The sequence below is a fragment of the Triturus cristatus genome, chromosome 3_2 (genome assembly GCF_964204655.1).
Source record: "Triturus cristatus chromosome 3_2, aTriCri1.1, whole genome shotgun sequence".
In the NCBI taxonomy this organism is placed as follows: Eukaryota; Metazoa; Chordata; class Amphibia; order Caudata; family Salamandridae; genus Triturus; species Triturus cristatus.
The window spans coordinates 1213297653-1213313074 of NC_140584.1; the positions used below are offsets into that span (position 1 = coordinate 1213297653).

Sequence of the window (15422 nt, forward strand, 5' to 3'; positions counted from 1 at the left end):
ATTGGCCAAAGCAAAACTCTATATAGAGGAGCCTCCTCGATCCTCACCCATCAGGTGCGCCGAGGAAGACTGCTGGCTCCCAGACAAAACCACACTTATTTACATAACAGATTCAGCATACAAAGCCATATAAGTGGAAAAATACCAGTTAGTCCATGGGCTCCTGGATGAGCTCATACAGTGTTAAGTTTCAGGCTCACACAAAGGGTTGCTATCTATACAGAGAAGGTCGGCAGGGTTACTCCCTTTTCGCCCCGGGGCCTGAAGGAATCTGCTTGATACTCCCTACAGCAGATGTGACCTTGGGCCTCGGCCATAAATACCACTAACCTGTCTCTGGGCTGGTGCGAACTAAATCATGAGAACGGTAGGCAAAGGATAGACCACGTGATCTGACACGTGGTCTATCACAAACCAAGATGGCTACAGCATGGTTTTCGGCCCTTTTTGTCGTGCAGTAAGACTCGAAAGGAAATGCGTCTTCTAGAACATTTCAATAAGTGTTTATGTGGTCAGAATACCGTCATAGATACATTATGCTAACTTTTACATGATATGAATGAACAGAACGAATGATTTTCATCCTTCAGATTGATAAAAAAAATGTTTCCTGCTATAAGTAGCATTTCTTTGGGTGGATAACTGTGGATTGCCACCATCAAATACACATATTGTTTCCGTCCACAATAAATATACGTTTTGTCAAATTCAGAGGCAGAGCTGGTAGGGACGCAAAATGTGAAAAAGATAATAAAACAAATCTTTCACAATTTCATAATTTTTGAGGGAAAATAAATAGACTTTCAATAAAAGTAATTTGTGTTCAGGTATCCCAGAGACAGTTACAATATTTGTTTGGTTTCACTTGGATTGATAATATATTCTCTACCTAGACAACTGTTTCACCATTTTTAACAAATGGTCCTCTTTGCCCCATGGTGTCTGTTAGACCTACGTCTAAGGGGGTAGCTTGGCTCAAGTCACTTGGCTCAACACTCCATTTGGCTTTTCATGCCTGCATCCCACTCAGCTCGCAATCCTGCGCCACATCACTCAAAAAGAACACTACACCGATTTTTGTAAAGAGTTATTATAAACTTTATAACCTTTCTTTTCTGATCTGGGTTCAGTTTTCACTTTGACATTACAATTAAAACCAGTTCATTTCATTTACATTAGAACCTCTCTCCTTTGTCTAAGGTCAAACCTGCACGTTACGGTACTAGATAAACTTGTCTTACTCTACAAGAATCCGCAATTTCACATGACAACAGTGTACCTTGTACTTGCAGAGGAAATGACAATTCACTCCAAACAATACATTTCATACAATAGACTTGTAATTGCCCTTTGAGCTTTTAATCACATTGCGAATGAGCATTTAGTCCCCTCAAAACATTCAATCCGATGGTTCCCCTCCCAACTACACCACCTGACTCTTATTCTGCCAATCCTATCCAATCTCTGCCTTTTAGGCGCTACCTTGGACATTCACTGTGGCTGGCAACTCATAACCTTTACATTAACATGGTATTCGAACTCAAGCTGTCATGGGAGGGGAGGTGGCTTCTCCTCAACACTGAGTGGAAGGACTGTATTCCCCAATGATCAGTCTTGTGTTAACTCAAGTCTCTTTCCCCGTACTATTTGCCAAGAGCCTGTGTTCCACAGTAACGGAACCTAATGGATATCAGGACATCCCCTACTGCTGCGGCGTACTCCCAGGTGCCCTCCGGGGACTCCTTCCACCTCCCACCTTCTAATGCCCCGCTTACTGTGCTCACGCCGGTTGTCCCCGCAGTAGTAGCGCTGAATCCGGCACTGAAGGGACCTGATCCAGGGTGACTGAACTCATGGCCCCCGATGGGGAAATCCTGACAGAGTCAGAGGCGTCACTCTAGGCACCCCCCCACTGAAGTGCCTCTGACAACGCTGACTCTTCGGCGGGTGTCCTCCGTTGTCGCTGGCCTTTCCCTGACCTTTCCACAGCTATGGGCCCCGGGTCGATCCGAACTCAGTTGTGGGAGGCGCCCGCTGCCTCCAGAAACAGCGTGTCAAACGGGGCGCGGCCTTCCTCAGCTACCGGCAGCAGAGAGGGGCGGCGCTAAGGCCCTTCACACGTGATCGGAGGATGCCGGCCTCCAAGCCTGTCGCGTCTCTCTCTTCTCTCAGGCGAACTCCTCACCCGCTCCTCACAGGAAGCCCCACACAAACTCCCCTCAGCAGCGAGCCACCTCCAGAGGACAACAGGAGCCCTCCGATCTTGGGGTGGCGGCGGTGATCGTGTCAGGTAGGGTCTCGTAGGGAGGAAGAAAGAAGGGGGGGGGGGGCAAATTAAGGGTGCCAGGAATTCTTCTGTGCAGCTAGATGAGAGTCCAGAACCCTCTCATTTCCTGGGGATGGACATCGCCCCTCTAGCGGGGGGGGGTGTTGAGGATAGGGAGACGGTCACAGACTGCTCCTGGACCTCTTTCAAGGAGTCTGACCACTGGACCTCCAGATAACGCTGGTCACCAGATCTCCGACTGCGTTCAGGGCCCGGTCGCACGGTTAGGGATGATGTTACCAGGAGTGGAAATCTATGCAGGAACTTAAACCTGTCCGTTCCTTTTCCAGCACAACCACCTCCTCACACAGGCGCCTTCCTCCTGTTCGCCACGCAGTCCACTCTAACCTAAAATGGCTGCCCTCCTGCCACCTCTATTTATCACCTTGGGCCTGACTTGCCAGAAGGGCCCAGAAGGTTCCGGAACCTCTCATGGCAAGTCATGGCCCAGGTGTCAAAGTGACAGTTGGAGCCACCATTTTGCGCATCTCACCTCTCTCATCTATTCTCCTCAGAGGAGCACCTTGCGTCTTTCCCTCAAGGGATGAGGAAGAGGCGCCCAGAACCTCTACAACAACACCTAAAAAAAATATGGTAGACAGAAAAATGAGAAGGGGACAAGGGATAAAAATAATAAAATGAGGAGGGAACTGCCAAAGGGCTGACAGGTCTAACACGCGTCCCCCCCAGCTGAAAGTGGGGAGAGCTACCCAACCCCTTGGGAGTCCTCTTCACTAAGGCGGAAATACCTGGAGAGACCGTCAGCATTGGCGTGGTCCACTCCTGGGCGATGTTCCACCCTAAAGTCCATCCCCTGTAGGGAAATGGACCACCTCAACAACTTGGGATTCTCGCCCCTCATTTGCATCAGCCACCTGAGGGGCCGGTGGTCGGTCTGAACCAGGAAGTGCGAGCCAAACAGGTATGGCCGCAGCTTCTTCAGAGCCCACACCACCGCAAAAGCTTCCCTCTCAATTGCACTCCACCTCTGCTCCCGGGGGAGTAGTCTCCTAGATAGGAAAACCACCGGTTGGTCTAGACCCCCATCATTAAGTTGCGACAGCACTGCTCCAATACCGTGCTCCGACGCGTCCGTCTGGACGATGAACTCCTTAGCGAAGTCAGGGGCCCTGAGAACAGGGGCCGCACACATGGCCTTTTTCAAGGTGTCAAAAGCTTGTTGACATCCCTCGGTCCAGATCACCCGTCGAGGGTGCTTTTTGGAAGTGAGCTCAGTCAAGGGGGCCACGATGGTTCCGTATCCCTTGACAAAGCGTCGGTAGTAACCAGTGAGGCCCAAGAAGGCCCGAACCTCTGTCTGTGTCTTGGGGGGTTCCCAGGCCATGATGGTTTCGATCTTGGCCTGGAGGGGTTGCACCTTGCCCCGACCCACCAAGTGACCGAGGTACACTACCGACCCCTGCCCGATCTGGCACTTACTGGCCTTGATCGTCAGACCTGCCTGCTGCAAAGCCTGAAGTACGGCCTGAAGGTGACTCAAATGGTCCTCCCAGCTGCGGCTGAAGACAGCGATGTCATCCAGGTACGCAACTGAAAAGGTCTCCATTCCAGAGAGGACCTGGTTCACCAATCGCTGGAACGTAGCAGGGGCGTTCTTGAGCCCGAAGGGCATCACACAGAACTGGTAGTGACCCTCGGGTGTGGAGAAGGCTGACCTTTCCTTGGCTCCATCTGTTAGGGAAATCTGCCAGTACCCAGATGTGAGGTCAAAGGTACTGAGATATTGGGCAGCTCCCAACCGGTCAATGAGCTCATCCGCTCTCGGGATAGGATGAGCATCTGTCTTTGTCACTGAATTCAGTCCTCTGTAATCCACACAGAACCGGAGTTCTGGGGTAGTGCCCGGTGGGGCAGCTTTGGGTACCAGTACCACCGGACTGGACCAAGGACTTCCTGAGGGCTCAATTACTCCTAGCTCTAGCATCTTGGTAACCTCCTCATGGATGCTAGCCTTCACCTTATCCGACAGTCGGTAGGACTTGGACTTCACAGGTGGGCTGTCCCCTGTGTCCACATCATGGGTACACAGATGAGTCCTTCCCGGAATAAGGGAGAACAAGGAAGCAAACTGCTCCAGGACATGGCGACAGTCCTTCCGTTGTTCAGGAGTTAGTGTCGGTGAAAGGATCACTCCCTCCACCGATCCATCCTTCTCTCGGGACGCAAACAGATCGGGAAGAGGTTCACTTTCCTCTTCCTCTGACCCATCAGTCACCATCATTAACGTGACCTCGGGTCTCTCTTGGTGAGGCTTGAGGCGGTTGACATGGAGCACCCGATGGGGCTGCCTGGGGGTCTTAAGATCTACCACGTAGGTAACCTTACCCTTTTTCTCAACCACCTCAAAGGGACCTGACCAGCGATCCTGGAGGGCGCTAAGCTCTCCAGGTTCCATCACCCACACCTTCTGGCCAGGCTCCAGCTCCACCGGGTGAGCGTTTCGGTCATACCATTCCTTCATGACCGTTTGGCTGGCTTCTAGGTTTTCGGAAGCTTGCTTCCACAACCTAGCCATTTGGCTACGAAAGGCCAGCATGTAGCTCACCACATCCGTGGGAAGTTTTCTGGGAGACTTTTCCCATCCTTCCTTCACCAGGCTGAGGGGTCCACGCACAGGGTGCCCGTACAGCAATTCGAAGGGGCTGAAGCCCACTCCCTTCTGTGGTACCTCCCTGTACGAAAACAGCAAACAAGGCAGGAGGATGTCCCATTTCCTCCGCAGGCTCTCGGGCAGACTCCGGATCATGCCCTTTAAGGTTTTGTTAAACCTTTCCACCAAACCATTAGTCTGGGGGTGATAAGGAGTGGAGAACCGGTAGGTAACTCCACACTCTTTCCACATAGCCCGCATGTATGCCGACATGAAGTTGGTACCTCTGTCCGACACCACTTCCTTGGGGAATCCCATCCGGGTAAAAATTCCCATAAGGGCCCGTGCCACCACAGGTGCAGTAATGGTCCTCAGAGGGATAGCCTCTGGGTACCGTGTGGCATGATCCACCAGAACCAGGATAAACCTGTGACCGGCCGATGTTGGTGGATCCAATGGCCCGACAATGTCGATGCCCACCCTGTCAAAGGGGGTACCAACGACAGGCAGTGGTTCCAGGGGAGCTTTCAGCTTCACCCCTGTTTTCCCACTAGCTTGGCAGGTTACACACGTCCTACAAAAAGTATCGGACGTAATCCTCATCTGAGGCCAGTAAAAATGAGGAACAAGTCGAGCAAAGGTCTTGTCTTGTCCCAAGTGTCCTGCCAAGGGTATTTCGTGAGCCAGTCCTAATAGGAAGGCTCGGTAACGCTGGGGAACTACCAAGGCCCGGGATGAACCATGCACCGGAGCCTTGGGTTCGCTATACAGGAGTCCATCTTCCCAGTATATGTGGAAGTTCCCCGAATCGTTACCCGCTGCCTGGGCTTCGGCCTGCCGCCGTAAACCCTCAAGGGTAGGGCACTCCTTTTGGGCCCGACAAAACTCTTCCCTAGTAGGTCCTCCCTCCACCTGCCAGTCTGCAGGGGTAGGCAAGCCCTCGAGGGACATTACATCCCCCTCCGTAGACTCCGGGGCCGCCTTGGTGGCCCCATCCACCTTTGGAGGGCCAGATGCCGGGGCAGGCTTTCCCCGTCCCCGTCTACCCTTTCCGGCAGCTGGTTGGGCCTTTGTCCCAGGCTCCAACCTCTGTGAATCCCCTCTTCGGGTGGTCACGGACCGAGTGTGAGCACACGTCCACTCAGGGGTCCCCAACATTTCCATGTGGGCCCTGAACTCAACCTCCTTCCACGCCGAGTGTTCAAGGTCATTTCCCAACAGGCAGTCGACCGGCATGGCAGGGCTGATCGCAACTCGTAGAGGACCCGCAACCCCTCCCCACTCAAAGGGAACCTGGGCCACCGGATAGTGACCCTCTCGGTTGTCAGCCATCACAACCGGGTGGACTACATTGGGGACCACCTGCTCTGGGGACACCAGCTGACTCCTTACCATAGTCATGCTGGCTCCTGTGTCCCTCAGAGCCTCCACCCTCTGGGCATTGATGGTGACCCATTGCCTATACTTAGTAGTATTCGAGGGCATCTGGGTCTTAGGAACCATCTCACAATCCCCTAAGGACACTAAGGTTAGCCCTGCCCACTCACCTCCCTTATCTAGGGGCAACTCCTCCCCGAGCACTACACTCGCCACCCCAGGGGTCTTTCCTCCAATGGGAGGGTGTGGTCTCTTGGGACACTTGGCATCCCCCTTATAGTGCCCAACCTCACCACACTCGTAACATCGGACAACCCTAGGCTGCTGACCACGGTCAGGATAAGGGGGTTTGTGGGGAACAACCTTAGGAGGGAATCCTACTCCCTTCCCTGGTGAACTCTTTTGGGGACCTTTAGAGAACTCCCTCTTTTTGTCTCCCCCCTCTGTCTTCTGGGGGGCGCCCTGTCCAGTCCTTTGGAAATTCCCTCCAGTCCCTTTTGAGGATACCCGGGTACTCGCCCAGATATCCGCCTCCTCCGCAAGCTTCCTGGGATTGGTTAGCTTGCTGTCTACCAGGTGCTGACGCAGCTCTGGAAAACTTTTCTCTAGGAGGTGCTCCTTTAGAATTAAATTGTACAGTCCTTCATAGTCCTTGACATCACTGCCCTGCACCCAGCCCTCTAAGGCCTTCCTGGCGTAGTCCAAGAAGTCCACCCAATTCTGAGTGGACAACTTCTGACTACCCCTAAACCTCTGCCTGAATTTTTCAGGGGTCAGTCCAAATTTCCTTACTAGGGCTACCTTCATAACAGGGTACCGGGTCTGGTCTGGCTGTTCTAGCGCTAACAAGGCATCCCTCCCCACCGGAGGCATATACCTATACAGGCCACCCCCCCACTGGGCTTCAGGGACCCCATGGGCTCTTAGAGAAACCTCATAGGCAGCCAGCCATTTTACAATATCATCCCCTACGCCATAGCTAGCAACCACGTCTTTGGGCAGGTAGGGCCTGGACTCTCTCGAGACTTCTCTCGGTATGCTGCCACCATTAGGACTACTGGGGGTTCCAAGTTGAAGGACTTTGAGCTCTAACTCTTTTAACTGAAGCTCGTGGAGGAACTTCCTCTCCTCCCTCTCCTTTTCCAACCGGGCCAGATCCATTCTAAGCTGTCTCTCTTCCCTCCGATCAACTAGGTCAGCAGAGGACAGGCTCCCCCCCGAGGCGCTACTTCCCACTCTTGATGGGGCCCTGGACCCCACGTCCATATTACCGTTCCCAGGGGGTAGAAGGACTTCCGGTTCTTCTAGGAGATCTAGTTCTGGTTCTTCTTCCTGTTTCCCGCTAGGGTGGGCCATAACCCAGGCTCTTAAGCTTGCCTGGAGCTCTGTCTTCTTCACCCCTTGCTTAAAGAATACCCCCCGTTCCTGGCAGAACTCCTTCAATTGGGCCGCTGTGTACTCCTCCAGCCTACCCAATTCGAATTCCATCCTGCCAGATGGGACCCCCACACAGTTAGCAAGAACTTTTCTCAAGAAAGGGAATATACACAGGACAATTTCAAAAATCCTCCAATTAAAAGACAGTCTGGAGAAAACTCCAGTCAAAACAATACAGTGTAGGTGGTGATGCGCGCAAAACTGCTACCAAGCGGATGCAAGCACTGAATAACGATCCCACCGCTGAGCACCAATTTGTTAGACCTACGTCTAAGGGGGTAGCTTGGCTCAAGTCACTTGGCTCAACACTCCATTTGGCTTTTCATGGCTGCATCCCACTCAGCTCGCAATCCTGCGCCACATCACTCAAAAAGAACACTACACCGATTTTTGTAAAGAGTTATTATAAACTTTATAACCTTTCTTTTCTGATCTGGGTTCAGTTTTCACTTTGACATTACAATTAAAACCAGTTCATTTCATTTACATTAGAACCTCTCTCCTTTGTCTAAGGTCAAACCTGCACGTTACGGTACTAGATAAACTTGTCTTACTCTACAAGAATCCGCAATTTCACATGACAACAGTGTACCTTGTACTTGCAGAGGAAATGACAATTCACTCCAAACAATACATTTCATACAATAGACTTGTAATTGCCCTTTGAGCTTTTAATCACATTGCGAATGAGCATTTAGTCCCCTCAAAACATTCAATCCGATGGTTCCCCTCCCAACTACACCACCTGACTCTTATTCTGCCAATCCTATCCAATCTCTGCCTTTTAGGCGCTACCTTGGACATTCACTGTGGCTGGCAACTCATAACCTTTACATTAACATGGTATTCGAACTCAAGCTGTCATGGGAGGGGAGGTGGCTTCTCCTCAACACTGAGTGGAAGGACTGTATTCCCCAATGATCAGTCTTGTGTTAACTCAAGTCTCTTTCCCCGTACTATTTGCCAAGAGCCTGTGTTCCACAGTAACGGAACCTAATGGATATCAGGACATCCCCTACTGCTGCGGCGTACTCCCAGGTGCCCTCCGGGGACTCCTTCCACCTCCCACCTTCTAATGCCCCGCTTACTGTGCTCACGCCGGTTGTCCCCGCAGTAGTAGCGCTGAATCCGGCACTGAAGGGACCTGATCCAGGGTGACTGAACTCATGGCCCCCGATGGGGAAATCCTGACAGAGTCAGAGGCGTCACTCTAGGCACCCCCCCACTGAAGTGCCTCTGACAACGCTGACTCTTCGGCGGGTGTCCTCCGTTGTCGCTGGCCTTTCCCTGACCTTTCCACAGCTATGGGCCCCGGGTCGATCCGAACTCAGTTGTGGGAGGCGCCCGCTGCCTCCAGAAACAGCGTGTCAAACGGGGCGCGGCCTTCCTCAGCTACCGGCAGCAGAGAGGGGCGGCGCTAAGGCCCTTCACACGTGATCGGAGGATGCCGACCTCCAAGCCTGTCGCGTCTCTCTCTTCTCTCAGGCGAACTCCTCACCCGCTCCTCACAGGAACTCCCCTCAGCAGCGAGCCACCTCCAGAGGACAACAGGAGCCCTCCGATCTTGGGGTGGCGGCGGTGATCGTGTCAGGTAGGGTCTCGTAGGGAGGAAGAAAGAAGGGGGGGGGGGCAAATTAAGGGTGCCAGGAATTCTTCTGTGCAGCTAGATGAGAGTCCAGAACCCTCTCATTTCCTGGGGATGGACATCGCCCCTCTAGCGGGGGGGCGTGTTGAGGATAGGGAGACGGTCACAGACTGCTCCTGGACCTCTTTCAAGGAGTCTGACCACTGGACCTCCAGATAACGCTGGTCACCAGATCTCCGACTGCGTTCAGGGCCCGGTCGCACGGTTAGGGATGATGTTACCAGGAGTGGAAATCTATGCAGGCCCTTAAACCTGTCCGTTCCTTTTCCAGCACAACCACCTCCTCACACAGGCGCCTTCCTCCTGTTCGCCACGCAGTCCACTCTAACCTAAAATGGCTGCCCTCCTGCCACCTCTATTTATCACCTTGGGCCTGACTTGCCAGAAGGGCCCAGAAGGTTCCGGAACCTCTCATGGCAAGTCATGGCCCAGGTGTCAAAGTGACAGTTGGAGCCACCATTTTGCGCATCTCACCTCTCTCATCTATTCTCCTCAGAGGAGCACCTTGCGTCTTTCCCTCAAGGGATGAGGAAGAGGCGCCCAGAACCTCTACAACAACACCTAAAAAAAATATGGTAGACAGAAAAATGAGAAGGGGACAAGGGATAAAAATAATAAAATGAGGAGGGAACTGCCAAAGGGCTGACAGGTCTAACAGTGTCATTCTGTGTACTACTGTGCGGAGGTTAGCATTGCAATTTTAGATGTACTTAGAACATGACACATCCACAAATTAAGAATGTATTTTTTTGAAGTACAGGCAATTTCAGGTGGGAGATGGCCAAAATAAAGCCATTTTTGTTTAAGGAATTGGGAGTCTCCCGACATAGATCGGGTCTACTGCTATGTGCGGATTTAGAAGTGTGATGGAGCAGGGGACGGTGGGGCTATGTCAGCCTCTGCTGCTCTCCCTGCTGTGCAGACGCAGGCTGGGTGGTGGACCAGGTGCTGCAGCTACCCCTCAACTCCAGATCCAGGTCTGGTCTGGTTCTTCCAGGATCACTGGGTCTGGAATTTAGGACCCGATAATCCCAGGCCCAAAAACACTACAATGTTCTGAAGTGGTATTGCCCTTCCCCCACCCTCCTGCGGATACTGCTCCCGGTGACCCTTAATTACAGCCAATATACCTCACAATTTAACTTTCAACCAAAAGATCCCCCTCCTTGTGCCTGACCTGTGCTGAGATTCTCTCTGCTTCTTCTTCTGCGTATGCTGTGGGGATCCTGTGCATGGTGGCTTTCTTCTCCTTTTATTCCCAGGGTCGAAGTGGAGCTATCCCTTACGCCACCTGTTATAAAAAAAAACTAGTGGTTTACTTACACAACAAAATGGTCTCTTTAGCTGCACGCTTCCCATAAACAAGGAATGCTAGTTATTTTACAACCACAATTATGAATGATATAGAAGATGTTTTAGGTTCCTTTAGACCTTTCCAGATACAACTGTGGAAAGGTTATGTTTCATCATTATGCTTGTTATTCTACATTCTCATTTTCATTTTCCCAGCACAGACAGAAGAATCTAAGACGGATGATTATGGTTTTTGATTTCATTTCTAAAAGAGAGCGTTCTTACATTTTTAACAAAGGTGTTTTTCAGAGGCGGCTGGTGACAGTTGAAAGTGGTGTGGCATAAAAGTTTAATTTGACCTTTATGTTGTGAGCGGCGTGAGCAAGCTTAATGGACATAATTTAAAGAAAATTAATTTAGTGATAAGGCTTATAAAGCAGTGGGAATGTATAGTCTTAAAGAACAAGTTACTTACCTTCGGTAACGATGTATCTGTAAGAAACATTAGTTAGTTAGATTCCTCACCTTAGAATATCCCCAGGCGTCAGGCTGGATCCGGAAAGATTTTGTGTCAGCAATACCCCTTGCGCGTTGCTAGGCGTCGTCTGCGGCTCCGCGTCCGTCGTCAGCGTCGTGCGCCGGAATGACGTCGGAGTACTTAGACGCCGCCCTCGCGCGCTGACGTCAGTTCTTGTACATAGCTTTCCACGCCAGGAACGCAAAGCCATGCAAGAGACCGACACTGGTGCCAAAAAATCTAGGGCCCTGAAAAGGATAGCCTTAACCCTAGATGTCAGTTCGCAGAACGGGGAGGATGAGTGGGTCGGTGAGGAATCTAACTAACTAATGTTTCTTACAGATACATCGTTACCGAAGGTAAGTAACTTGTTCATCTGAAAGAAACACGTTAGTTAGATTACTCACCTTAGAATAGATACCCCAGCAATACCAACCCCGGTGGTGGGTCTGCGAACCGCGATCACACCAGAAAGTCCTGGAGAACAGAACAGCCAAAGAAGCCGTCTCTCCGGACTTGGCTGTCCAGGCAATAGTGCTTGGCAAACGTGTGCAGTGAAGCCCACGTCGCCGCCTGACAGATGTCCCGCAAGGAAACTCCCCGGCCCAGGGCAGTAGTAGCCACTGTGGCCCGGGTGGAATGGGCCCTCAACCCAACAGGAGGGTCCTTTTTTGCCAAGGAGTTACAAATTTTAATACACAACACGACCCACCGCGAGATGGTCCGTTTGTGTACCGCTTTCCCCTTCTTAGCTCCTACGTATCCAACAAAAAGTTGGTCGTCCACCCGGAACTGTTTGGTGCGGTCCAAATAAAAGGACAGCGCCCGATTTGGGTCCAGACGGTGAAGCCTCTGTTCCTCTTTTGAAGGATGCGGAGGCGGAAAGAAGGTGGACAACGTGACAGATTGCCCGAGATGAAATGGGGTCACCACTTTCGGTAGAAAAGAAGGACGAGGCCGGACAACCAGAGCTGCTTTAGAGCCAGTGAACCAGGTCAGCAGAGCCGCTGTAGAGCCAGAGAACCAGGTCAGCAGAGCTGAACAGCCAGAGAACCAGGTCAGCAGAGCTGCTGTACAGCCAGAGAACCAGTTCAACAGAGCTGCTTTAGAGCCACAGAACCAGGTCAGCAGAGCTGCTGTAGAGCCAGAGAACCAGGTCAGCAGAGCTGCTCTAGAGCCATAGAACCAGGCCAGCAGAGCTGCTTTAGAGCCAGAGAACCAGTTCAGCAGAGCTGCTTTAGAGCCAAAGAACCAGGTCAGCAGATCTGCTTTAGAGCCAGACAACCACGTCAGCAGAGTCGCTGTAGAGCCAGGGAACCAGGCCAGCAGAGCCGCTGTAGATCCAGAGAACCAGGTCACCAGAGATGCTGTAGAGCCAGAGAACCAGGCCAGCAGTGCCGCTGTACAGCCAGAGAACCAGGTCAGCAGAGCTGCTATAGAGCCAGAGAACCAGGTCAGCAGAGCTGCTGTACAGCCAGACAACAAGGTCAGCAGAGCTGCTGTAGAGCCAGAGATCCACGTCAGCAGAGCCGTTGTAGAGCCAGAGAACCAGTTCAGCAGAGCTGCTCTAGAGCCAGAGAACTAGGTCAGCAGAGCTGCTGTAGAGCCAGAGAACTAGGTCAGCAGAGCTGCTTTAGAAGCAGAGACCCAGGTCAGAGGAGCTGCTTTAGAGCCAGAGAACCAGGTCAACAGAGCGCTGTAGAGCCAGAGAACGAGGTCAGCAGAGCTGCTTTAGAGCCAGAAAACCAGGTCAGCAGAGCCATTGTAGAGCCAGAGAACCTGCTCAGCAAAACTGCTTTAGAACCAGAGAAACAGGTCAACAGAGCCGTTGTAGAGCCAGAGAACCAGGTCAGCAGAGCTGCTGAAGAGCCAGAGAACAAGGTCAGCAAAGCCGTTGTAGAGCCAGAGAACCAGGTCAGCAGAGCTGCTTTAGAGCCAGAGAACCAGGTCAGCAGAGCCGCTGTAGAGCCAGAGAACCACCAGGCACACAGAGCTGCTTTACAGCCAGAGAACCAGGTCAGCACAGCTGCTCTAGAGACTGAGAACCAGCTCAGCAGAGCCATTGTAGAGCCAGAAAACCAGCTCAGCAGAGCCGTTGTAGAGCCAGAGAACCCGCTCAGCAGAGCTGCTGTAGAGCCAGAGAACCAGGTCAGCAGAGCTGCTGTAGAGCCAGAGAACCAGGTCAGCAGAGCTGCTGTAGAGCCAGAGAACCAGGTCAGCAGATCTGCTGTAGAGCCAGAGAACCAGGTCAGTAGAGCTGCTATAGAGCCAGAGACCAGGTCAGCAGAGCTGCTTTAGAGCCAGAGAACCAGGTCAGCAGAGCTGCTATAGAGCCAGAGAACAAGGTCAGCGGAGCTGCTGTAGAGCCAGAGATCCACGTCAGCAGAGCCGTTGTAGAGCCAGAGAACCAGGTCAGCAGAGCTGCTCTAGAGCCAGAGAACTAGGTCAGCAGAGCTGCTGTAGAGCCAGAGAACCAGGTCAGCAGAGGTGCTGTAGAGTCAGAGAACCAGGTCAGCAGAGCTGCTATAGAGTCAGAGAACCAGGTCAGCAGAGCTGCTGTACAGCCAGAGAACAAGGTCAGCAGAGCTGCTGTAGAGCCAGATATCTACGTCAGCAGAGCCGTTGTAGAGCCAGAGAACCAGGTCAGCAGAGCTGCTGTAGAGCCAGAGAACTAGGTCAGCAGAGCTGCTGTAGAGCCAGAGAACTAGGTCAGCAGAGCTGCTTCAGAGGCAGAGACCCAGGTCAGCGGAGCTGCTTTAGAGCCAGAGAACCAGGTCAACAGAGCTGCTGTAGAGCCAGAGAACCAGGTCAACAGAGCTGCTTTAGAGCCAGAGAACCAGGTCGGCAGAGCCGTTGTAGAGCCAGAGAACCTGCTCAGCAAAACTGCTTTAGAACCAGAGAAACAGGTCAACAGAGCCGTTGTAGAGCCAGAGAACCAGGTCAGCAGAGCTGCTGAAGAGCCAGAGAACCAGGTCAGCACAGCTGCTCTAGAGACTGAGAACCAGCTCAGCAGATCCCTTGTAGAGCCAGAAAACCAGCTCAGCAGAGCCGTTGTAGAGCCAGAAAACCAGCTCAGCAGAGCCGTTGTAGAGCCAGAAAACCAGCTCAGCAGAGCCGTTGTAGAGCCAGAGAACCCGCTCAGCAGAGCTGCTGTAGAGCCAGAGAACCAGGTCAGCAGAGCTGCTTTAGAGCCACAGAACTAGGTCAGCAGAGCTGCTGTAGAGCCAGAGAACCAGGTCAGCAGAGCTGCTAAAGAGCCAGAGTCCAGGTCAGCAGAGCTGCTGTAGAGTCAGAGAACCAGGTCAGCAAAGCTGCTTTAGAGCCAGAGAACCAGGTCAGCAGAGCTATTGTAGAGCCAGAGAACCAGGTCAGCATAACTGCTGTAGAGCCAGAGAACCAGGTCAGCAGGACTGCTGTTGAGCCAGAGAACCCAGTCACCAGAGCCGTTGTAGTGCCAGAGAACCAGGCCAGCAGAGCTGCTGTAGAGCCAGAGAACCAGGTCAGCAAAGCCGTTGTAGAGCCAGAGAACCAGGTCAGCAAAGCCGTTGTAGAGCCAGAGAACTAGGTCAGCAGAGCTGCTCTAGCGCCAAAGAACTAGGTCAGCAGAGCTGCTATAGAGCCAGAGAACCAGGTCAGCAGAGCTGCTGTACAGCCCGTGAACTAGGTCATCAGAGCTGCTGTAGAGCTAGAGTCAGAGAACTAGGTCAGCAGAGCTGCTGTAGAGCCAGAGAACCAGGTCAGCAGAGTCGCTATAGAGCCAGAGAACCACGTCAGCAGAGCCGCTGTAGACCCAGGTCTGCAGAGCCGCTGTAGAGCCAGAGAACCAGGTCAGCAGAGCCGCTATAGAGCCAGAGAACGAGGTCAGCAGAGCTGCTTTAGAGCCAGAGAGCCAGGTCAGCAGAGCCGCTGTAGAGCCAGAGAACCAGGTCAGCAGAGCCGTTGTACAGCCAGAGAACAAGGTCAGCAGAGTTGCTTTTGAGCCACAGAACCAGGTCAGCAGAACTGCTGTAGAGCCAGAGAACCAGGTCAGCAGAGCCGCTGTAGAGCCAGAGAACCAGGTCAGCACAGCTGCTTCAGAGCTAGAGAACCAGGTCAGCAGAGCTGAACAGCCAGAGAACCAGGTCAGCAGAGCTGCTGTACAGCCAGAGAACCAGGTCAGCAGAGCTGCTTTAGAGCCACAGAACCAGGTCAGCAGAGCTGCTGTGGAGCCAGAGAA

General features: G+C 52.5%; 1 protein-coding gene across 2 annotated transcripts in view; it reads right to left on the reverse strand.

The window, feature by feature from the left end:
* LOC146859475 (uncharacterized) overlaps positions 1-15422 on the reverse strand; it is a 154674-nt gene that overhangs the window by 84429 nt on the left and 54823 nt on the right. For both annotated transcript variants that reach the window (XM_085650205.1, XM_085650204.1), the window contains exon 4: positions 10574-10687. In XM_085650205.1, the coding sequence (XP_085506331.1) occupies positions 10574-10687 (114 nt within the window). The remainder of the gene's footprint in view (positions 1-10573; positions 10688-15422) is intronic.